Genomic DNA, 26,113 nt, shown 5'->3' with positions numbered 1-26,113 from the left:
GACTGTGCTTATTCTTGAATTTTCCTTTTCCTATGTTTTTTTCTTTTGATTTAGACCTAAAAAAAAAGCTTCTACTGATCATCCAACTTGTTAGAAAACATCAATAAGAGATAGATTACATGAGTTCCTTCCGTTACACACTTAGGTAAGTAATCCATGAAAATTTATACAGTCGAACTTAATAAAGCGATCAGACCAGTCGATTTTACGATTTGGCTAATTCACCAATCATCTACGCTACGTGATCGTTATTTCGTTATTCCTGTACAAGTAAAATAATTAACAAAGGCATCACTAATAATGTGATGCAAAAAAAAAAAAAAAAAATGGAAGTTTATAGGATGACCGACGACACCGATGAAGGTAATTATACGACACATGACGTCTATGGCAACTGCATTGTCCAATGAGTCGAATCAGGTGAGGGATGGTCGATAATCATGCAATCATTTCTGATTCAATCGATAGGTAGGTACGTAATTTTAACGACGACGATGCCGCCAACGCCCACCCGACTAATTTCCATTTTTCGTACAAATATCGCATTAATACCTCTATACAAAATGAATAAAAAAGGAGGTAACGCGACAACATTGAAAGTGAAATTTATCGCCGACGAAATAATGAATAATTAAGAAACGACAACGTCGTCGTCGACGACGACGACATCCAGGAAGAGAAGATGCAGACTGGAAGAACGGTAAAAATATTGGAGCGGCGTATTTCGAGTTTAGCTCGCGAATATACGAGCCCGTCGATCGATTCGAATAGAAAGAATACCAGTAGTTAGCAGTGAATAAGCATTTCGATAATTAATTTTACTCGTCAGTCTTTGACGTCGTCGTCGAGAAAACCAGTTAGCCATCGCCGCGCCAGCGCTCTGTAATGACGATATGATCGAAAAGTCGAGTCTGTCGCAGCAAAAATATAAGGTAGGTACTCAATTTCGATGGCGTAAAAATATGCATAATCGAGACTCGCGGGTTACGACCGCGACATCGAATAATCGATGGAAGTCTGGTGCGGGCGGGCGGCGCGGAAGAGAACCTAGATTACGATTATAGCGTGAAACTGATTTCACTAACAAGCTTTTGCTTTTCAATAGAGTCGTCGATGCTCGGCTATCAAATAGTCTTGCACTGTGCCAGACAACATTTTCCAATTATTCTAATTCTATGATAATTTAGTAAGTATTCGCGAATGTGAAAAGTATCCTCGGCTGTAGCTGCAGTTTGCTCGTTTGCCATCAGGGTGCTTTGCAGATTGAGAGGTGAGCCTGGATATTATTCAAGGGTCATTGGGTCTTGATCCTCATCATGGTGCTATTTGGAATTGCAACTTTGAAGGTACGTAGACTGTTTGAAATTTTTGGTAAATTGGATAGTGGATACTTTGGTACGATACAAATAGAATAGCACGTGCACGTGTCATTACCACCACCGCACCATCAGCATCACCATCTCCACTAAGCTGCAGCCTTCTCTCTCACACACACGCGACTAGTCTATAGGATAAAAGTGAAAATAATCGACTAGTTTTTGTCCGCAACTTGCAACGCATTTCCATTTCGTTTCGATGTACGAGTACCTACCTACCAAACTCGTACTATTATGTTATGTAGAATGACCTTCGCCTTCGCAGCTTCGACTTCATCGACCACAAACCTCGAAATGAACCCAGAGTTTACATCATTAGCATCATCTTCCAAATACTCGTATTCCTCCTCATCGTCGACCATACGTCGTAATTCCCACACCTCAGACAAATACACTGGTACAGGTGTCCACCAATACCTGCCTCTGGTATTCGCTGGTAGAGTTGGTGCATTGCATTAGGTATAGACACACTGTAGATACGTAGATAGGTAGGTACATATGCAATATACCTGCATGAGTGTCTGCATTTATTCTGTGTATGTTTTCGAGATCACAACAATCACCTTCTCTTGAACGATCATTTATCGTATGGACACGACTCGATTAGTAGAATTTACACAGTTTGTATTTCATCGAGTGCTCGTACGAGTATAATTTGTTTTCCTATTTCTAATATTCTTGATTTGATATCGACATAGGGTTTCTTTATCGGCTAGTCCGCAAACAAAGGCATCAAATGAGCTGTTATGCAACAATTGCAAAACTATGGACACAGACTGAGCACCATTAGGTATCATTTATCATACTTAGTTTTGTTACTAAATCGAAAATTGGTTTGGGGGCAATAACTCTTGAAAGTAATCAATGAGGGAAAATACTTCTGGAAGGAATTTTTCCATGCTGAGGTTCTTACAGAAATTACAGATAAGACTTCAATATACGAGGGATTTGACTGTGAGAGATTACAACCTATGGATTTGAAAGGGTATTCCCACAAATACAATTGAAATAGGTGAAGGTGAAAACGTCTCTGTTTCCAGGTTTGCAAAAGTACGATGGAATATTGCACGAGTATGAGAGAAAAGGTTAGGGATGATTCGAATCACAGTTCAGATCGAAAATGTCACGTTTTGATTTGTGATTCGAATCATTTTTTAGATGTGATTCGTGATTTTTGATTTATGAAAATTATGACATTATGACTTATGAGCTATGAATTATACATTCACAATTTTTTTTTCTCCTCGTTCCCGAATTATCCAATATCCAATATTACTTTTGACTTTGGCAACATTTTGTTCGAATTTTGAGATACTTTATGGTCATTCCACGTAAATTCGACCAAGAAGTGGTAAGGTGGGTCAGTGATTTTTTTTTGAAATTTTTCATGTGGAGAGACCTTTCGAAGATTGTTCCGACTCTAAAAAAAAATCTGAAAAAAATATATCAAGTATGGACATCTTTTCATGCTGAATAACATATTGAAAAATTGGAATGGAATTGTAAAGTCGATTTTAAAAAATTTAATATTTGCGAAAAAATGCGATTTTTTGATTAAAAACATGAAAAAAAGTTTTGACTGGCGAAGTTAACCCATTTTACCCCTGTTTTTACGTATTTCTTGAAAAAGTCGAAAAACCCCCTTCACTCGATGAAATGAACTCATCACAAAAAATCAAAAATTCAAACAATAAACGAATTTTAATTTTTTTTTTGCTGTGAGTGTGATTTTTAAAAACTTTTTCACGAAATACGCCAGAAAGAGGTCAAAATAGGACAACTGAATAAATTTAAACTTTTTTGATGTTTGGAATTGAAAATTGAAATTTTTTCGAATTTTGATTTTTTTAAAGTTCGTTTTATCGAGTGAAGGGGTTTTTTCAACTTTTTCAAGAGATACGTAAAAATAGAGCTAAAATGGGTCAACTTCACTATTCAAAACTTTTTTTCATGTTTTTAATCAAAAAATCACATTTTTTCGCAAACATCAAATTTTTTTATAAATCGACTTTACGAAATAATGTCATCTCAATTTTTTAATATGTTGTTTAGCATGAAAAGTTGTCTATGATATATTTTTTTCAGAATTTTTTATAGTCGGAACGATCATGAAAACTACGTTTGAAATTTTTCGAGCTAAAATTTTTCGTACGAAAAAAAGTGGCAACACTGATTTTCATGATATCATCGAAGAGCCTTTTAAAACTCCTAACTATTGGAAAAAATTTAATTTTAGTAGGTATCGCGGTTATCGAGTTATCTATTGTTGAAATGGATGCTATTTCAAGTTCGCTGAAAACTTTGACACCCCCTAGCAGCCTTTAAAAAAGGGTTGGAGAGCTGCGATTTGCGCCATTGGTCTTCCCTTCAGGAGGTCTTTATACAGGAGTAATTTTAAAAAAATCGCTGACCCCTCTTACGACTTTTCGGTCGAATTGACGTGGAATGATCCTTTATAAATTTTGAGTGATGCTTCAAGCAATATTGTTGCCAAATTTACCTCAATTTTATTGAAATTTCATTAATTTTTAGTTATTTTTAGTACGTTTATTTTACAGGTTTTTTTTGGTCATTTTAAATTGTAATCATTTGACAAATTTTCATCTTATTCGTTTTGTAATTTTCAGTAATTTTTTTTGTGATAGTCCGAATCATTTTTGATAAATTTATGTTAATCTGTTTTTCGTAATTTTTTAAAATTTGTTTGATATTTATGCGTTTTTGCAAAATTTTACTTACTTGAATTTAAGATATTTCATCAAATTTTATTTTCAACTACTTTCATGACATTTTAACACATTTTTTAAAAATTTTCTCAAGGTTTTGTCGAACTATGATGATTTGTTCATCAATTCATGGTATGTACATAATTTTCAATAGGTAGGTACTTAACTGAGATGTTGATTTAACAAATTCTATAACATTTTATACTCACCTATTAGTACAATTTTTACAAGCTTTACTGCATATTGGACAATTTTTGTGAATTTTTATGCTGATTTAGGTGACTTTTGCAAAATTTTGGGTAGGTATAGGTACTCAGATTTCTTGATATTTCATCAAGTTTTGGTCACGTTCACTTTTCAAATGTTTTTTTGACATTATAACAAGTTTTAATAAAGTTTTAAGCAATTTTTGGTAATTTTTTTTATTTTGATTTGACAGGTTTTACGATTTTATTCCATTTCAATTGACCAAATTTTCGTGGATAATTTTTTTTTTTATGTTGAGCGTTTTTTTTTGTTTTTTTTTTTTTTTAAGTTGGCTTCAGCAGTTATTATCGCATTTAAACAAATTTTCTGACAGTTTTCGCAAAACTCTGCTCAATTTGATTTTTTGATCAATTTTCAATACTTGGAAAGTCAATTTAACAATTTGTAGATATTTCTGACCAATTAAGATAGGTCCAGGTAAGTGTTACTCAATTTTGAGAATATTTGATGAATTTTTGGTAATTTTCAATACAGTCTAAGGGATTTAAGTGTATAAAATTTTCCTCAAAGTTTGAGATTTTTTAATGTTTTTTTAATCGGTAGTATTTGACAAAAATAGCGAGAAGGGGTATTGAACTTTTTGAAAAAATCTTACTTTAAAAGACGTACAAAAACGTGTTAAAATTATATAAAAACTACTTTTATTCTTTTTCAACGCTGAAATTTCAGATAAATTTTTGGCAAAATTCTGCAAAAATTGTATAAAATATTGTAAAAATGGCTTAAAAACAAGAATCGTTTCAAGTATACCCAAGTTAGGAATAAATTTTGTATTCAAGAAATTTGATAAGAAGTAAAAATCGCGTAAGTATAATGTTGTTGAAACCTGTAAATGCAAGTAAAAGTATTATCAAGAAACGTTGCTAATAACCAAAAAGTGATAAAATTTGACAAACTTAGGTATGAAAAATTGCATACAACATCCTTAAAACCTCTACTAAACATAAATAAAAATTTACAATCTCTAAAAATTATCAAAAACTGGCCAAATTTCGGTGTAATTCTGCAAAAATTGCAAAAAAAAAGTTAAGCTAATATGAACAACTTTTTTAAAAACAAGAAAAAAATATTAAAATTATACCTATAGTAAAAATGGCCAAAAACTGGTAAAATTTCAAAAAAAGAAAATAGAAAAAGAAGCAAAATTTTTACAAAATAGCATCGTTAAAATGGCAAAAAATATGCAAAGACCGTAATAATTGCAACAAATTATGAAAAAAATTATGGAATTTTAATAAAATTCTGCAGAAGTTCCATGCCAGTGGCGTAGCCAAGGGGGGGCGAAGGGGGCCATGGCCCCCCCCTTGAGAGCGAAAATTTGAAAGAAAACATGCAAAAATGGACGTTTTTTCGTTGTTTGGTCTCATTTTTTCCAAAAATTTTCGCTCTCGCTTCGCTCGAGCAGTAATTTTGCCTTCATTGTCATGAAATCACCACACATTACAATAGATTTCCAGAAAATTACCCCTCATTTCGATTTTTCATGCCTAAAAATCTGGTTTTGCCCCCTCCTTGAGAAAATCCTGGCTACGCCACTGTTCCATGCAGAAGTGTTGAAAAGTGTTAAAAACAATAAATTCACACACACAAAAAAAAAAAAAAGTAAGAAAGAAAGAAACCCTAAAATTATTTTTTAAAAATGACCGAAAACTGCAGATAAAGTTTTGGTGACATTTTTGAAAAATAGCAAGAAAAAATGTTAACATGATGTTACAAGGTTTAGAAGATATTTTGAGCAATTCTTGCATTGTTTTTCTTAATTTCATTGAAATTCCATCAATTTTCGTCAATTTTCAAACAATTTGTTGCCAATTTCCTTGTTTTTATGACTTTCTATGTGAATTTTTTTCACAATTTTATTCTATTTCAATAGTACGACTTATTTTGGAAAAAGGAATATTTTCATATTAAATGATTAAGCTTACAAAAAAAAAAAAGGTTGATTTTTTTATTACTGCATCAATGGCCATTTTTAATACCTAACTGGGGGAGGTCAATTTAGCAATGTTTGTTACTCCTATTTTCATTTTTTTATGTTTTTTAAATTGTTGACACGTTTGTTTCAAGAGTTCATTATCACTTTTTTTTTGAGCAGTGATTTGTGATCCGTGATTCAAATCATGTTTTTCGTGATTTTATCCGGAGGTAATTTGGTGTGCTGAGTGAAGGGATGGCCACAACAAAGACTTATGAGGTCAGTTTTTTTTTTTTTTTTTGTAAATTATTTTACAGGTACCATATTGCTTACTTTGAGAGATATTTCCTCACCTCCATCAGGTATCTTTTACGAGTATATACTCATAAAATGGAATTCAAGCATTTCAAACGAACAGATTAGGTACTCGTATACTTAATGGGGAATATTCAAAATTTCAGAATTCGAGGAAATATTATTCAGGTGGGTACGAGGATTTGAGGCAATATGGATGGATTTGGATTGCATTTTTGGGGGGAGACACAATATATGTATTGCATTCGGCATTATATTATTTGGGATTTTGGAATTCAGCAAGGTAGCACTCTCACCTGCAAAATGCTCTAGAATTGATCTTTCTATCTCCATTTTTATGAACAAAATCAACCATACATAACTCTACAAATTCGGAAAATTTTTGTTCGAATCCTCTATCTCAACTCGCAACTGTTTCTGTATGAGATTGGAAGTTTGAAAAAATATACCAAATACGAGTAAGAGAAGAGAGAAAAAAAGTGCAAAAATGTGATCTCGTCAAAATTACAAATACCTACGACTATTTGATATTAAAATTCGGTAAATTGACTGCTGGCAATGCTGGCACGATGGTGTGGCAAGAGGTAAGCGATCGGTCAGAAGAGCAGAGAATACACGTTATGTAATACCAAACACGGCGTATCATCCTAAACCTCGTTCGGAACAACAAAGAAAGAGATAGTTGCTATAGGTATTCGGTAATGGGTGAACCCTTTGCAGCATAATATACTGTACTAGACACTACACAAGTGTCTATGTAATCTTCATAAATACCTATTACCTACTGTGCGGTAAACGTAATGCAGTTGTATGATGTACGTACCTATATGTGAGGATGTGAGGCAAGTAGTAGAATCGACACTTGAGATGTCGCGTCACCATTGATAAAAGGTGCTAAGGCCATATTATGTCACATCGTTTACATCGGAAACTCCAGTCCCGAGTCCGCCAGCTGAGCTGAGTAGGAAAGCGATATTAGAGTCACACATGGTGCATGGTAGGAAATTCCCGAAACTGGACCAGGTTCTTGAGAGTTGGGAAGAAGGACGCACAGCGTCGCTGTATCCCCCTACCAGCTATAAAGCTCGTTATTTCGCTTGGGTGTTCGGCCTTCTGCTGCAGTTATGACATATGCCCATGCCATTCGTTTTGTGAAGTGAATCGTGCACGTATTAACCGGCATCTAGCTGGCGCTTTTACGAAAGCTACCTATACCTTGGTGCACGCCGAGATAGTTGACATTTGCGTTAACCTATTAATAAGAGTCGACGTGCGATTAATTTACTTTGTTTCGGACTTGCGATCGGTTCGGTGTTGTGGTGTTTGAATTTCATATTGTTGTGACGTGTTCTGGAATTATTTGTTGATAGTTTTTTGAAATTCGGAGTGTCGTTTGTGGATCATCTTGCAGTGGCAGTTGGAAAAGTTGTGTGCTGTTACCAGATTATTTGTGGGAGTTTAAATGGTAACGTAGATTTTGAAATTATTATCAGTTTTCGGGTTGTTTTTTTAAATAATTTTTTGCAATTGTTCGTGATGCAAGTTTATTGGGACAGAATCGGAAACATTTTTAGATCTTGGATTTTGCTTAAATGGAAGGAGTTGTTGCATGATTTTGAGTAGGTTGTTGAAAATCACCCAAAAAATGTTTATTCTCTTAACACAACCTGGGTGGTGATCCATACTACTTCAAAGTAGGTACCTAAACTTACCCCAATTTTGAGAGAAAAAAAACCTAGATATACCTAAAAGGTCAAAATTCTCCATCATCCAAAAATGATGAAAAAACCACGAAAATTGGGAAATGAAAGGAATAAAAAATATCAAACATTGACGAAAAATTTACCTATTAAAAAATGGGTACATGAAAATAATTGAAAACAAAGTCAAATTTGAGGAAAATGCACACATCAGAAAATTGTGCCAAAATTTTTTAAAATGACAGAAGATTGACAGAGTGATCTCTTATTGAAATGTTACTCATTTTTTTGATAATTTTACGCAAATTCGTTTATATTTTGAGCAATAATTGGAATATTTGATAAAACTTCAACGTCACTCTTCCTCAGTTGAATTTCCAAATTTTCAGAACAATAAAAATTCTATGAAAAATGTTGTCGATTGTGCAATTTTGGTTTTAATATGAAATTTTTCTCCGTTTTCATGACAAATCGAGACATCTTAAAAAAAATCATTATCAACGATTGATTATGATTCGTTCGCGAACGAATCGATCAGTGACCAAAATTCAAGCGCAAGTAAATCAAACGAGATCAAAGATTATGCTACAAAACCTTGACAAAAGCAATCTAGCTACCAACAAAAATTTGAGTTGATTCAATTGCGAACGATTCGCTCAAAAATTATGAATCATTTAAGAACAACTGAATCACTTGTATGTAAAATTCATCTGTTATTAAAAATTGTAAATGATTCGTTCGCAAATGATTTGCTCCAAAATTGTTCGCAAACGAATGAATCGTTGAAAATTAGATTAGGTATATGTAAACATAGATGAAAATTTAGAAACTCCAAAGTTTTGTAATATTATCATCAAAATAAGTTGAACTTTTCATTTCGTGTAATTTTCTATTCTGATTCTGAGCAAATCGTTCGCGAACGAATCGCTCAAAAATTATGACTCATTTAAGAACGACTGAATCAATGAAAAATTAAATCATACACAACCAGACAAAAATGATGAATTTTTAAATTTACCAATAAAAATCTTTAATGATTCGTTCGTGAACGTTTGCTCGAGGAGGAAAAAATCATTCGCGAACGAATGAATCACTTTAATAGACTAAAATTTAGATATGAATTACCTGACGAAATTCTGAAATTTTTAATCCTTTCATCAAAAACTGAACTCAATTCGTTCGCGAACGATTCACTTCACATTTACAAATCATTCTAGAACGACTGAATCACTACTAAATTAAATCCAGTGGCAAGAGATCGGGACGTAGCACAATTTTTACTTTTTCAAATCTATCAATAAGATTTGAAAATGATTCGTTCGCGAACGATTCGCTCAGAATCGACAAATCATTCGAGAACGACTGAACTACTAATTAATCAAAAACAGCGAAACCGGATATGGTGAATTTTGACTTATGAAAAACCCATCAATGAGAATTATTGAAGATTCGTTCACGAACGATTTGCTCGAGGAGGAAAAAATCATTCCCGAACGAATGAATCACTTCAGACTAAAATTTAGATATGAAATTACCTGACGAAATTCTGAAATTTTGAATCCTTTTATTAAAAACTGAACTCAATTCGTTCGCGAACGATTCACTTCACATTTACAAATCATTCTAGAACGACTGAATCACAACTAAATTAAATCCAGCGGCAAGAGGTCGGGACGTAGCACAATTTTACTTTTTCAAATCTATCAATAAGAGTTTAAAATGATTCGTTCGCGAACGATTCGCTCAGAATCGACAAATCATTCGAGAACGACTGAATCACTAATTAATCAAAAACAGCGAAACCGGATATGGTGAATTTTGACTTATGAAAAACCCATCAATAAGAATTGAAATTTGAAGATTCGTTCGCGAACGATTTGATCAAAGATGAAAAAAGATCACCAAAAAATCAATCTCCAGGAAATTGAACCGTGAACTGAAAAACTTGAGATATGAGATTACAAAAATCAAATTGTGTCAACAAACATTGGAAATGATTCGTTCGCGAACGATTCACTCAGAAAGAATGAATCATTCGAGAACGACCTAATCACTTGAAATCTAATCAAACATCAAACACAACAAAACAAGAAAATACAAAATGAAAAATTTCTAAATCTACCACTAAAAATGGTGAATGATTCGTTCGCGAACGAATCGCTCTGGGGAGAAAATCGTTCGCGAACGAGTGAATCACTAAAAACTCAAATTACATATAAATGTCTGCCTTGAAGAAACTTGACAGTTGTAAAATGTTATCATCAAAAAATGGACCCGATTCGTTCGCGAATGATTTGCTCAGAACTGACGAATCATTCGAGAACGATTGAATCCCCTTTAAACCAAATCCAATGAAAAGAGGCGTGGCGAAATCTGACTATTTCAAATCCATTAATGAAAATTGAAGACGCGGTTCGTTCACGAATGATTTGCTCAGAGACAAAAAAATCGATTCCAAATGAATGAATCTCCACAATAAATCAAACCATATATAAAAAAATTATGCCCTAAAACTTAAAAGTGCTAAAACCAGACATTAAAAATTTATTTGTATCAGCAAAGATTAGATATTTTGATTCGTTTGCAAACGATTCGCTGAGAAACGATGAATCATTCGAGAACGATATGGATCGTCACTTTGAACTTATATCGCTCGTGGCAAGACAAAATGAAAAATTACTTATAACACCCCCCCCCCCCAATTAAATAGGTGAATGGTTCGTTCGTGAACGATTTGCACAGAATCGATAAATCATTCGAGAATTGAATCTTTCAAAATTAAATCCAGTCGAACATGTGGCCAAATTTGACTTTTTTAAATCCATTAGTGAGATTCGAAGATGATTTTTGTTCGTGAATGATTCTCGCTCATGCAAAAGTGAAAAAACGTTCATAAATCAAGGAATCACTGATACCTAAACCCTGTCCTAAGCTTTGTAGGTAGACAATTTATTTGAAATTTTCTCTCCAACTTTAACTTAAGCAATGATCTTTCCCATCCCACTCCCAGGCCAGTATTTTTTGGTTTAGGCATGCCATTTGACAGCTGTCTGAAGAGATTTAGTTCGTAAATGACCAACTATCGTTTTTTTCCATTGATGTTTTGTTCTTAAATGAATTTTTGGAATAACGATGACGAATGAATATTGTGCTCTTCTTTTCATTCAGCAAACACAATAATACGAAACAAAAAAACCGCATGCATTCGTGGACTTTTAGATAGGTGATCCTGCAGAGAAGTCGATGGTCATCGAGAGTTCGAGGCTGAATGAGTGAATACCTACCTACCGAATCTTAACACTAAAGAAAACTTCTAAAGAGGGGTTAATTTCCACCACAGAGTAGATATAATGTAAACATTAACACGCATTCCTATAAGCATTGAAAATCTCAGCAAAAGATACAATAATCATGCTGTGTGCTGCACGAAGCGAATAAACACTAAACAGTATCGATTGAATAGGTGAGTATGTTGCAATTGACGTAACTGGTTCATGAATCTCAACTGGCTCGCTTGTTCCAGCTTCATTTACCCGCACTAAAGAGTATATCCTATCGACTTCCTATGTGTATCTATCTACGTACATTACATATCTATGTATGGTTGTAGCCGTATGCCATGCCATGCCATTCCATGCCATGCCATGCCGTAGGCGAGCGATCGTTTTAACACTTTATTACCTAATCTTTATTATTCAATATAAAAAGAAAAATTCTCCAACGTACTCGTACTACTGGCACAACTTCCACACATAAACGCATAACTTCTTTACGTAATAAAAACAATACGCTTTAACGTCGTCGCCCCGACGCGACGATGCAACGCACAGCAGAAGTACCTACATACGAGTATATAAACGCTCGAGCCCAATTAAAATCATCCGGGCCACGAGCGTAGCCGTTGACGTTGACATTTCCGCTATTTCATCGGCTCGGCGCTCGAGTTATTTTTCAGTTTTCGATTTCATTGAATGAAAGGGAAAGGGGTATGGGAGATGTGAGAAGAACGACTGCGAAGGTCAATATTCGCATAGGTAGGCATTATGCATATACGTAGGATTCTGTACCTCATGACTGGAACTATGTAGATGGTGTGTCAACGATGGGACGATGAATAGATCCGGTGCTGATGTGTCCGTCAGAATAATGAAAATTTTAACCTTATGTATCCTTGAAATGAGGTTAATAAATTTAAGATATGATCTGTAAGCCATATAGCCACTCGATTGGTGGCCGCATTATTGTCCAAGAAATCGGCCTTCTAATGAGATGATTGGATCATTTATTTTAATCGAATATCGAAGAAAGTGAATTTCTTGTACATACAAATCGCTATACATAGGCGTGCTCGGCAGCTTTTTTGAAAATATTTCAGCCAAAAATGGAGAAAAAAATCAAAATTTTACCGAATTGACTTGAAAGGCTGACATTAGGCACGTATCCTAAGGAACTAGTATAGGTAGGTAGGTAGGTACCTTATTTTCGACTTTCGACCTGTTTGGAACCGTTTTGAGCAATTCTGAAGTATGTAGGTGATTTTTGAAAGTTGAAATTTTCACAAAATTTTACCCAAAAAAGTTTAAAGGTGGTTTCAAAGCCGTTCATGTAGCCTCTACCCATATTTTGGAGATTTCATATTTTCATGAAGTGCAATAAAAATGTTCAAATTTAACTGTGGTGTGGTACCGAACGCTTATCTACACCAAGTAACTTATATTAATTGCGATTCGTGTTTATTTGTGAGCCACTCAGCCACTTTCCCGATTAATCAATCAATTTTGATTTCAAGTTATGCATGTTATCTGCCTTAGAGTTAAACTCAAAAATGAAATTCAAATTTCAAATTTATTCAACATTATTGGTACAATACATCTTAGGTACTACACAATTTGACGACACCCCTATGCGCAGGCGAGCGGGGGCCGGTAAACAATAGATCAACAATAATAGAAAAAAGACACATAAACAAGCATTAAAAAAAAAAAAAAAGCAAATACGTATTTCATATGAAACTAAAGAAAGAGGTAATATGTGTAACATAATGGTAAAGAGAGAGAGAGAAAAAAAAACAGAAAAAAACAAAAAAACATACAAAGTAACATCTGAGGGGAGGTGGAGAGTAAATGGTATCAAAAACAAAATTAAAGTAAAAATAGATGAGCCAATGCAGCAAAAACTAAACTATACTATTTCATGAGGTATTTCTTTATGGCCCTGTCCCTCAATCTTCCACTAGCTATCCCCCTAATTGTTGCCGGTAGCGAATTGTATATTTGTGGCCCCCTGAAGCCAAACTGTGCCTGAGAGTGTGCCTTAATCCAATTAGGTACCCTGAGCCACATTTCACCAGCTCCACGCAGGCCTGAACGCATCTCTCTCTTCATTATTGATGGGACATTTGTTAAATTTTTCCCCAGTTTTCCAAATAATGTAGGTACTAGTAATTTACCAAAAATTGCCTTCCTTGCAGAGAAGACGTTGGTACATTTACCCCATTTTTTGCTCAACTTTTTAGAACATAGAAAAAAAAACATAAATTTCTCACATTTTGATGAGGTAGGTATCTAATTTAACATAAGGCTTTTAAATATGTGTAGACCTATTAAGTATTTATCAAAATTTAAGAATTTAAAAAAAAAAACATCAATGGGTAATAAATGAAATTATTCAACATGAGGTAGGTGAATTCCTCTTTTGTAAATGACTGGTGATCTCTAAAAAATTAATGGAAATTTTTGGTGAATTTCCAACAATCATCCTTTCTGAATTTCTACCGATTGGTGAATTTTTGGAAAACTTAGGTAAATTACTGGTAATTTGTAGGTAAACATTTGTTTTTTCATTTTTGTAAACTACAAGTAATTTTTGGTAAATTACAGGTAATTTTTTGGTAAATTACAGGTAAATTTGGTGGATTACAGGTAATTTTTTGGTAAATTACTGGTAATTTTTTGGTGAATTACTGGTAATTTTTTGGTAAATTACTGGTAATTTTTTTGTAAATTACTGGTACCGGTAACTTTTTGGTAAATTACTGGTACTGGAAACTTTTTGGTGCTGGTACCGATAATTTTTTGGTAAATTTCTTGAAATTTTAGAGTGTGAATTACTTGAAATTTTAGCGAGAATTACTTAAAATATTACAGTAAATTAAATATACTTGTAATTTTTTGGATTTTGGTAAATTACAAACTTGTTATTTTTTGAGTAAATCACCTGTAATTTTTGGGTAAGTTACCTGTAATTATTGGATAAATTACTGGTAATTTTTGGGTAAATTACTGGTAATTTTTGGGTAAATTACTGGTAATTTTTGGGGTAAATTACTGGTAATTTTTGGGTAAATAACTGGTAATTTTTGGGCAGTGTTGAAAAAAAACGTTTTTTTTTTAAAAAAGACAAAACAAACGGTTTTTTTTTGTTTAAAACGTTTTTTTTGTTTAAAACATGGTTTTAAACTGCTGGATTCTCATATGTTTTTAACGTGTTTTAAACATGTTTAAAATGTGTTTTAAATACGTTTTTAACAGAAATTCATTCGTTTTGGATTCAGTTTTTCAATTATATGTTATCCAGTCATCAACTTTTAAGATGTGTGATGTCATAAAATAGCTATAAGGCTCAATAAATATTAAAACATTGAAATCAAAACACAAAATTTGCCTTTAAAAAAAGTAAAGGAAGAAAAATGAAAATCTAAAAATTTAGTCCCTTCAATTTTATCACGTTTTCAACGAGAAATTGAAAAAAAGCGTGTTTTTTTTAGGAAATAATTGGAGTTGAAAAAAAAACTTGTTTAAAACAAAAAAAACCATTTTAAACAGAATTTTGTTTTAAACACTGTCTGTTTTTTTTCGACGTTTAAAACACTGTTTTAGACATTTTAAACATATGGTGCTGTTTTAAACTGACAACACTGTTTTTGGGTAAATTACTGGTAATTTTTGGGTAAATTACTGTTAATTTTTGGGTAAATTACTGGTAATTTTTGGGTAAATTACTGGTAATTTTTGGGTAAATTACTGGTAATTTTGAATTTTTTGGGTAGATTACCTGTAATTTTTGGTAAATTATTGGTAATTTTTGGTAAATTATTGGTAATTTTTTTGATAAATTACTGGTAATTTTTTGGTGAATTTTTTGAAATTTTAAAGTAAATTAATTACTTAAAATTTTAGAGTGAATTACTTGTACTTACTTTCTTGAATTTTTATGAATTACTAATTGTAATTTTTTGGTAAATTACTGGTAGTTTTTCTGGTAAATTACCTGTAATTTTTGAGTAAATTACCTGTAATTTTTGGGTAAATTATCTGTAACTTTTGGGTAAATTACCTGTAATTTTTGGTTGAATTGCCTGTAATTTTTGGGTAAACTACCTGGAACTTTTGGGTAAATTACCTGTAATTTTTGGGTAAATTACCTGAAATTTTTTGGTAAATTGCTGGGTAATTTTTTGATAAGTTACTGGTAATTTTTTGGTAAGTTACTGGTAATTTTTTGGTAAATTACTGGTAATTTTTTGGTAAATTACTGATAATTTTTGGGTAAATTACTGGTAGTTTTTGGGTAAATTACCTGTAGTTTTTGGGTAAATTACCTGTAATTTTTGGGTAAATTACCTGTAATTTTTGGGTAAATTACCTGTAATTTTTGGGTAAATCCCTGGCAAATTTGTTGGTAAATTACTGGCAATTTTTTGGTAAATTACTGGCAAATTTGTTGGTAAATTACTGGCAATTTTTTGGTAAATTTCTGGTAATTTTTTGGTAACATATTGAGAATTTTTTGGTAAATTATTGACAATTTTTAGGTAAATTGACAATTTTTTGGTGAATTACTGGTGACTTTTTGTAATTCACTAATTTTTTGGTAAATTTCTTGTAATTTTTTGGTAAATTGCTTGTAAGTTGTAATTTTTTGAGAAATTATACTGTTTTTTTTTTTGGTAAATTAAGGTTTTTTTTTAGAAAATTGCAATTTTTTTTTGGTAAATTACTGGTCATTTTTTGGTAAACTAGTTGTTATTTTTTGGTAAATTACTTGTAATTTTTGGGCAAATAACTTGTCATTTTTGGGCAAATAACTTGTGATTTTTGGGTAAATTACTGCCTTGTAATTTTTTGTCAAGTTACTGGTAATTATAATAAAATGCCAGTTTTTGGAAAATTACTGGTAATTTCTGGTAATTTTGGTGATTTACAGATAACGTTGGCAAAATTTCTGGAAACTCTCTGTTTATCTCTTTCAGTAGAAACTTTGAAATGAATTTTTGACATTTTGGGTACCTAACATTAAAGTACACTTTTAGATCTTCTCCCATGAAATTGGATCTAATCAGGTGTGCTCAGATCCTAAATATGATGAGGTCTATTATACAGATCTAACTGAATCTGCGAAATGTTCAGATCGGGTTACATCCAAATTCCAATCAGCTCACTCCTAATAGATCTGGTCAGGTCATGATCTGAACACATCTAATCTGTTCAAAACTTTAATCTGATTAGATCTGGTGAAGGTTATAATCAAGTCAAATGGAATCCAAGAAATGTCCACATTAGATCGGATCTGATCTGATCTGATCGAATCATTCCCACGGAGAGTGACAAAATTTATCCAAATCTCAAGTATAGGTATTGTCATTTACTTATCGGACACCCTATAGACATGAAATGTTGGCAGATAAATGAAAGAGTAGCCTAGGTACATGGCCCAACTGAGAGCTACGATCACTGATTATTAAATCGTTGCGCGTATAAACGCGATGAAAGGCAGAAATCGAAGAAATGCTCTATCATCGCACGTATGACTACCTAGTCATTAACGATTCGTAATAAAAATACAATCGCACACAGCATACATTTTAAGCAGAAGTACATTTGCATAAGTTCATCATAGAGGTACTTTTGTACATATAATATGTACCCGAGGTAGGTGACAAGTTTTAGATAGGTATCTGTGGGTTCCAATAGCTTGATCAATAGATTAAAATATGCAGTAAAATTGTAGAACATGTCTGTCGCGTCGTCTATGATGCAAAATACTTGATCTTTCGAGGAAAAAGAAAATAATCACACCAGGATTAAAATTCGGGGGTTTGGATATTTTGTTGTTTTTATCGTTGATGAAACTATGCAACGTCCTTGAGATACAAGTCGAATTGGTCATCGATTACTTAATCGAAGGCAGCTGCCGTTGTGATATTTATTCGGATGACCCAACCAAGCACTTTTACTTACGCATACTTAGATTAAAACCACGATGCTCGTTTCCATTTAGGCTAACGACATCCTACTATGTATACGAGTATTTTAATTCGAACACGTCACTGTACTCGTTATTTATAATAGAATGTGATAAAATTATGCGCGAAAATTACAGAAGTTTTCGTTACAGGTTGAACAATGGTAACGTCCATTCACAAATCCAGCTACACCGTTTTGGCCACCGTACTGTTGACTGTTCAAGGAGCAGTGGTACCGCCACCATGGGCAGATCCGACCTTTAACCCTTGCGCATCGCAGCCCGGCGGTTGGCAACTAATTTACTGGCCTCCGGATAAGAAATGTTACCGTATATTTACCAGAGGGTACCCGTGCCCGGAAACGATGGAGCTGGGTCCTGGTCCTGATAAAGGAACACCCGAATGTAATTGTCCTCCGGGTACGGCGCAAAGTGCCAGAGATTCGAGATGTTACACGTTGTATGAAAAGGATCCTTGCGACGATGGAGAGTTCTTTGCTCCGACAAACATCAAGTAAGAACAATACGCTTGCTCTTGTACACAGCACATGTCCAATATTATACAAATAGGAACACGTATCTCGAGTTAAAAAGTACATATTTACATTAACGCGATGTCGAGTCGAGTGTCGATGCGTGTTCATTTACATACAATACACACGCGGCGCGGCGCATCGTATTCGAATTATTATGTAAGATGGCACTTCTCTTCTCTGACGCGTTGTCTCCGATCTAGTGTAATGAACTTGAATTTTATTTTGTTCATTTCTTAAATCATTAACGCTCGTAATGTAGCGAGTCGCGATCGCCTTACGTAATAATGATACATCTGGATGATTGTCGTTGTCACGATGCACGTTGGTAGATACGAGTATAGGTAGGTAGACGTTCCCTCTCATGCGGAAATTCTTGGAGTGTTCGCCTCCGATTTGAACAAGACTGCAATTTTTTTATGAAGGAAGTCACATGAGACCTTCAAAACTAAAATTTTAGCTTCTCAAGTTCATTGTTCAATTTTTGGAGAATTTTTTAAAATTCAAAATTGATCATTTTTGGAGATTGATGCTTCAAAAAAAAATAGGCAGGCAAGTTTATTTTTTCAGTAAAATGCTGGAAATTATTTCTGGAAGTTGGTGATAATATCAACTCCTCTAAACCGAATTCTGCTATTTCCGGGCATTCTGGAGCCTCCAGCGTGATTTTTGATTTCTCCAAATTTTTGAATTTCAACAGAAAGCGCAGAAATTAATTTAGCTAGGTATCTAAAAATCGAGTTGTGGTTTATTTTTGACTTATTTAACGAGTTCACCTATCCGCCTTTGAACCGATTTCCAAGCATATAACAAGGATGCACTTTTTTCATGAGCATTTTTTGTAAGGAAAATAATTTTAAAAATCAAAAATCCTCTACTCGAGGAGAAATTTGGGCCACAGAAGGATAAATAAAGCAATGGGCTGAGAATAGCCCATAAATCGATTTTTAGCTGTTCAATCTGATTTTCACATCATCCAGAGAAATTTTAGAATTATTCAATTCTGAATCATTCGAAAATGTAGGAAGCTTCAGAATGCCCAAAAATAGAGAAATTTGGAGGGAGGGTGTGGGGGAGATGAAAGATACATCCATTCGTGCCAATTTCAACAAAATTTTCACGATGTAGGGAAATAATTTTTGATTTTTTTGAATCCCCCCTTTCCCCTCAAAAAAATGCATTCTAGGTTTCCACCTGAAAATTGGCTTCAATGCAGATAAACATGTTAAACAGATCAGAATAAGCCACAATTCGATTTTCAGCTGCCCAAATTGATTTCCACGTCTTCCGGAGAAATTTTTAAATTCTGGAGAATTGTAGAAAACCTCGCTCGAGGCTTCAGAACGTTCAGAAATGAAAAGGTTTGAATCCGAAAGGTTAAATTCAGAAAAGATGCAGCCATTTGAGTATTTCAAGAATTCTTCTACGAATAGAGAATTTAAAATTTCAATTACATATTCCGTATAAATTCTCAGCCTTTAGAATAATTTGAATGGTAAAATTAGGATTTGGGAGATTGATTTTGGACAAGATACAGTTCTTCATGCAAACTTTTCAAATTTCTGTACAAATAGAGAATTTTTGATTTTTAAGTCTTTTTTTCCTCTCAAAAAATGCTATAAAATGCACCCCAGGGAATTGGCCAAAATGTGTATAAGATCGTTAACCAGATCAAAAAAGCCACAACTCGATTTTTTTCACCTTCCACATTTTCTGGAGAAATCAAAAATCTCACTGAGGCTCCGGATTTTTTTCTCATGAATTGCGCCCTTCAAAAAATTGGGTTTTCTGCAATCAACTCATAAATCATGTCTATAATAACCTACAACTCGATTTTTAACTTTACAAATCAATTTCCACGCCTTTTGAAGAAATTGAAAAATTATGGAGAAACCTAAAATCGTGCTGGAGGCTCCAGAATTGTGTCAAAGTGGTAAAATTTGGTTTTGTGGGGGAAGGGGGTAGTTTTGAACAATATACAGCATTTGTACAAATTTAAAATATTTCTCTCTGGGAATATAAAATTTTCAATTTTTTGAATTTCTTAAAAAAAAATAGATATAAGTGCTGGTTAAAAAGAGCACTCGAGATGTCAACCTGAAAATTGACTCAAATAAAGATAAACTCGCTCAAAATGTCAATAATACGATCCAACTCAATTTTTAGCTTCTCAATTTGATTTCAACAAATGCTGGAAAAATTAAAAATTGCACTAGACTCCAGAATACTTGGAATTGGTGATTTTTGGTTTGAAGGCGTTGATATCAGTTTCAGAAGCCAAAATTTTCAAGTTCTGAAGTGCATTTTTTGATTTTTGATAAATTTTTGAAAATAGATTTGGGCCACAAAATGGGGGAAAAATCAACATTTTATTGAATTGACCAAGAAAGCTGAAATTTAGTATATTCCCTATGTTTGATTCCCCCCTCTCCCTTTCAAATTGATTGAAAACTGTTTGGACCCACTTTAAGCAGTTCTGGAGCTTCCAGCATATTTTTAGGAGTTGAAATTTCCACAGAATTTCATGCCATGAAGTTATAGAAACCTAAAATTCCATTAATACCATAATTTCGACATTCTGAGTCGATTGGAGGAGGTTTTAATCTGTTCTGCAGCTTGCAGCAGTTTTTGGAAATTCCAAATTGTTGAAAAAAATGTTCTTAAATGAGTTATACCGTGCAAAAGTTGATTTGGGTCGTTTTTGTGGCACTTTTTGAAAATCTGGAATTTTCAAATTATAGCTAGAGGCTCCAGAATGAATTTAAAACCACCTCCAATTGACTCAGAATGTCAAAATTAGAGCATAAAATAAATTTTATGCTCCCAACTTCTGAAAATTTCTACTCTTAAAAATCCGCTGGATGCTCCAGAGCTTCTCAAAACGATCTGAAACCGTTTCCAATCGATTTAGGAGTTCGAAAAAAGAGTATTTACCAAATTTCAAATTTCTGGATCAATTTTTAAAAATTTTGATTTTTTCCTATTTTTGGGTCAATTTTTTAAAATTTTGATTTTTTCCTATTTTTGACACAATGATTTTCATAAATTTACCGAAAACCAATAAATTCACTTCAGCAGCTAAAATTTTGAATGGTGCAGTATTCTTGTATGCTCTTTTGATTTAGCTTTGTCACCTATGGATACCGTTTTTGTGAATTAAAAAAACAACAACAACAACGAATCGAAAATGGCCAATTTTATTTTTAAAAATTTACCAAAACCTCGAAAAATCAATTCTGGCTGCTGAATTTTTTTTCAGCCCCTGCTCTTCAAAATTCCAATGTCACTTAAATCACAAACAAACCCCTCGAGAGATCCCCTTTTAAGATACTAATGCACGATAGATAGTAAAACGCCATGTTGATAACCAGCAATAATACAAATTCTTTTTCAACTATTAACCAAATGACCAGAACAGGTCGAGGAAGATGGGGAACGTGTCAAAAAGCTGAATCATGCGTCGAATCAGGTCAGCTACTTTGGCCAAAAGATGGACGCTGCTATCCGAGAAACGCACGAGGGCCTTGTCCAGAAGGTCGTCTATTTATTACGAGCACCGAAAGCGCCCTGATTGGCAAATGTGGCTGTGAAAATTCATCGGAATTAGCTCAGTATTACTGGACGCCTACTGGAACATGTCACGAGCATTACACAACGGGACCTTGTCAAGAACGAGGCGGTTTATTCCTACCAGGAGGGGTGTGTGGTTGCCAGCCAGATTTACCGCATTACCACAACACCACCGCTAAATGTTACCAGTTAGGTTAATATATTTTTGTTTTGTTTTACCATAGTATATCTACTAGTCGCCTGTCTTGTTATGGTTATATACACTCTACAGCACACGTGATCGTAAAATAGGTACAAGTATAATATACTTTTGCATGTTATAATATTCAACATTGTGATATCTATCGTAGGTGGAATCGGACCTTGCCCAGCTGGTCATCAATTTATCGTACCACCGCAATCTGCCATCAACCCTGGCTCCGGTAATACCACCAGATACGCGGAATGCGTTTGCAAAGATGGCCATATTAAATGGTTCGGAGATGGAGCTTGTTATCGTCCATTCACCAGAGGACCTTGTTCACCCGGATATATATACAGCGTCAATATTACGGTATTATGAGATTAACAATCGCCTAAAATTAGTTTAACGATAGGTACAACCTTCGACTGAAACTGTATTGTTTTTATTTTTATGGTTCATTTTACAGGCGACTGGAATGGCCATAGGATGCGTACCACTGCCTTGTCCAGCAGGAAAACTATACTTTCCTACCGGTAACGGTTGCCATAAAGTCGGTACTCAAGGACCATGCCCGAATGGTCAAGTAGTTTTATTCCAAGATTCGATAAAAACATCTGTGGATGGGATTTCGTACTTGGGCATGTGCGGTTGCCCGTCTCTCAGCGATAAAGAGTAAGCTGGAATATAGATTTTAACTGTGCTACTGGTAAAAAGTGGTTTAGAAATTGAATTCGGATTCAACAGAGACCTTGCAGTCCATCAATATGGGTTAAAATTTCAAAAGAAATTTGAAAATTTTGGCATTAATGATATTTGAGCATTTCTGAAGAATTCAGAGACCAAAATTGGCCAGCTGCCTTTCTGTGTGTCTGAGCTATCTCCCTGAAGTGATTTAAGATAGGTAACGGGTTCAATCTTACATGTACCTACTTGGTAACCATGTAGTCATATCTGTAATTTTTGTATGCACTTTACAAGACACATAATTTCACGATCAAAGAGTGTGCATTTTTTCTGGTGGTCTTTAAAAGCAATAGAGATGAATAGTATGATTCGTTTCTCTTCGTCAATCATATAGAAGAGAACACCATTCATGACATTGTCTGAAAGTATCATATCTAGAAATAAATTGCCTTCCTTTGGAGCTTGCTGGAGTTTAAAATCTTTGCAAAATTCAGCCTTTAATTTTTTGAAAACGTTTTGCTGAAGCTGAACTTCAGTCCATTTCAACAGGTATTATGTCGCCTTTTGTTAATTCGTAAATGGGATTGACAACCTGCGAGACATTTTTGGGAGAAAAGTGCTATAAGTATGACCTATTAAGGCTAGTCTCTACAGAGCGCGTTCTGTAAGATTTTCTGATGAAAAATGGTCAACTTTGGTCGGGGATTGTACCAAAACTAATGAACGGATTTTTCTAGGGTTTGATTTATTTTGCTCAAAAAACATTCAAAGGGAGGGTATGTCAAGACATTTTTGATTTAGAACATTTAATGGCTATAATAGGGAATTGAATGGAGGTAGTACTTTAGATGCTCACATCTCTGTTGGAAAAGCAAAATTAGAAAATATGGCTACATTCCCTTGATTTCATAGATAAAATATCAGTATTGGATTGGTGAAAAAAATTGGAAGAATTTTGAAAATTCACAGAGAAATCCCTGTCTGAAGTTTGGATGGGAGTGGGTCATGGGACATCAGCACAACTACCCGTACAACAATGACCATGCTAATTTCGATGTGAATGTTGACCCATCCACATCCGTCACTTTTGAATGCCACATGTCGATGTGAATTTCGTCCCTGTGTCGAGCTAATTGTCGGATGTAATTGTCGACTGATGTTGATCTACATTCGTGTCGACAATTGGCTCCACATAGGGTCGAAATTCACATCGACATGGGGCATCCAAAAGTGACGGATGTGGATGGATCGACATTCACATCAAAATTCATGTCGACCTCCTGCTTTGTTAAGTTATAGAATTTGAGTTTAAACATTTTTAATTTTTTTTTCAAAAATTATTTCCTCTGATGTGGCTATTGCTAGTGCTGAAAACAGCATCGATGCAAAGTCCACTTCTGAAGAAGTACAGACAAAAAGTCTGTATAATCAAGAAGTTCAACAGAAATCCCTTATATCAAAGATGGTGCAATACTTTATCTGCGAGTACTAAACTAATCCATTTTCATGTTGACATGTCGATGTTAATGTTGATGTGAAATTCAACATCAACAAATACATCCACAATATCAACATCATATCATCTACATCTCCAAACTGCGGAAAAGTGAATAATTTCATCAATTCCCTAAAAAATTTGTTTTCCACATTGAACAAGATCATATTTTTGAATGTTTACTAAAATTTTAAACACTAAAACAGAAATTTTAATTTTGAAAAATTGGTCGACATAGTTGTAGATGTAAATTTCGAGCATCAAATTTTACATCTAGGTACATGTCGAGATGGCATGTCGAGGTATCAGAAATAATGAGAAAATTTCGAAAATTTTCATTTACCTGGCTTTTGTATGGACAGAAGATTCCTACTAAATAATTAATTGTTCACTTTTCCATCATATGTTGGAAAAAAATGTAGTCGATGTAAATGTCGACGTCTACAATTGTTGTGTGAGTAAATTCATTCACTCGATTACACGCAATCTTATGAACGAACGATGAAAATAACGAACAAATCAGCTTCATATTTTGACTGGTTGTTGAACTAGAACGCTCTCCATAGAGTATACCCTTAAATAGAAATATTTCAACAAAAATATTTTTTGAACATTTCTGAAAGATCTTATACCCAGGATTCGGTTATTGTTTTAAAAATTTTTTAAAAAGTCATCACGTGCTTTGATTTTTTTTTTTGCAAATTTTAACCCATTTTGATAGGTCACAAGGCACCTTTAGGCCTTTTCAAAAATTATGGAAATCACAATACAGTTTTAAGCTCAAAATTCGTCAAAAATTATCAAAAATATTTTTGAATTTTTCTTAAAATTTCATCAATAATTCTACAACATTTCAATTTTTTAAAAAAATGAAGGCATATTTGCTCTTTACTCTAATCCGTGCATTTGACTTTCAGCTCATTCTTCCCATCGTTGAGCAGACTAAACAACGACACCAGTTGCTTGATTAGTTCGGCTCGATCCGAAGATACGAACTTGGTGAATGGTCAATCGAACGCGAAAGAAAAACCCCACGACGCTTGTGGCAACAAAAGAGGTATTATTGCTTGGAACGATGGAAGCTGTAAACAACTATACAGTCAAGGGCCTTGCAATACTGGCGAATGGGTCGTACCGGACCGAAGTAAAGGTCAACGAAAAGGTCGAGGGTGGAAAATGGGCAAATGCGAATGCAGACCAGGATACACGGTGTCAACTGACGATACAAATACGACTGTTTGCCAACCACCAAGTGTTATTTTAGCCAAGTTCCTAAATAATAGAACTGAATCTTCATCGGTTAAATCAGAGTCCAAGCAAGTTTTCATTCCGGCGTCTAGTACTAATAAAGGACACAATAATAACGAATTGTTCGAGTCTACGCAGAGCAGTAATTTTAGAAATAATTTAAGAACTAGAAACGAGCATAAAACAGAACAGTACAATTATCAAAATAAGATTCAAGCATTTAAATAAAATTATTTATTGTGTATTTATCGACTGGTGTTGGTTTTATTTATTTACAATGCGTCGCCGTGATCGAAAAAATATGAACAAAAATTTGCAAGTTTCTGCTGAGGGATGATGAATAGTCAAAATATGTCTCGCGAAATCGAAAACAAGAATTTTTCGCGAGCATTTATGCAATTTATTTCCTTCGAGTCTTAGGTTAGGCAAACACGCATACTTGCATTTATGATGGGTTGCCTATATCTTTAATGAAGGCCATTCTGGTCCAGGAAACTTCAGCGCAGATCCCAGAACCAGACAGGTCATTGAGGATTTTTTAGTCGTTCCTGAACAATTTTTGAAGTTGTCGATGCTGGTTGAACCACATAGGTAGCATAATATTACTAATTTTTTCCAGCTAATTAAACACAAAATATTAAAACCACTCTCAATCGATTCAGTACCTTGAAATGGGGTTGAATGTAAATTCAAACTTTCCAGCACCATCAGGTAAAATATTTCAATTTTTAAAACTTTGCTGAAGGCTGTAGAACTGCTCGAAACGCTTCGAAACCGCTTTCAATTGGTTCGAGGAAAGAGGAAAGGGGTCGAAAATTGGGAACATAAAAATTTTGATTTTTCACCATTTTTCATCC

The 26,113-nt window shown here is 34.0% G+C and overlaps 1 protein-coding gene across 2 annotated transcripts; it reads left to right on the top strand.

The window, feature by feature from the left end:
* Positions 1–1,098: 1,098 nt before the first annotated feature.
* Positions 1,099–25,508, top strand: LOC135849241 (uncharacterized). Of its 2 annotated transcripts, none has more exons than XM_065369585.1 (6): positions 1,099–1,346; positions 17,696–18,056; positions 21,489–21,838; positions 21,996–22,198; positions 22,296–22,501; positions 24,926–25,508. In XM_065369585.1, exons 2-6 carry the CDS (start codon positions 17,704–17,706, stop codon positions 25,482–25,484), a joined length of 1,671 nt encoding a protein of 556 aa, XP_065225657.1. In that variant the 5' UTR covers positions 1,099–1,346; positions 17,696–17,703; the 3' UTR covers positions 25,485–25,508. The 2 variants fall into 2 exon arrangements, with proteins under 2 accessions (XP_065225657.1, XP_065225646.1); XM_065369574.1 differs by lacking the exon at positions 1,099–1,346 and adding an exon at positions 7,711–8,064.
* Positions 25,509–26,113: the final 605 nt, after the last annotated feature.

This window comes from Planococcus citri, chromosome 1 (assembly GCF_950023065.1).
Source record: "Planococcus citri chromosome 1, ihPlaCitr1.1, whole genome shotgun sequence".
NCBI classification, from domain to species: Eukaryota; Metazoa; Arthropoda; class Insecta; order Hemiptera; family Pseudococcidae; genus Planococcus; species Planococcus citri.
This window is presented reverse-complemented; position numbering and strand designations above follow the sequence as displayed.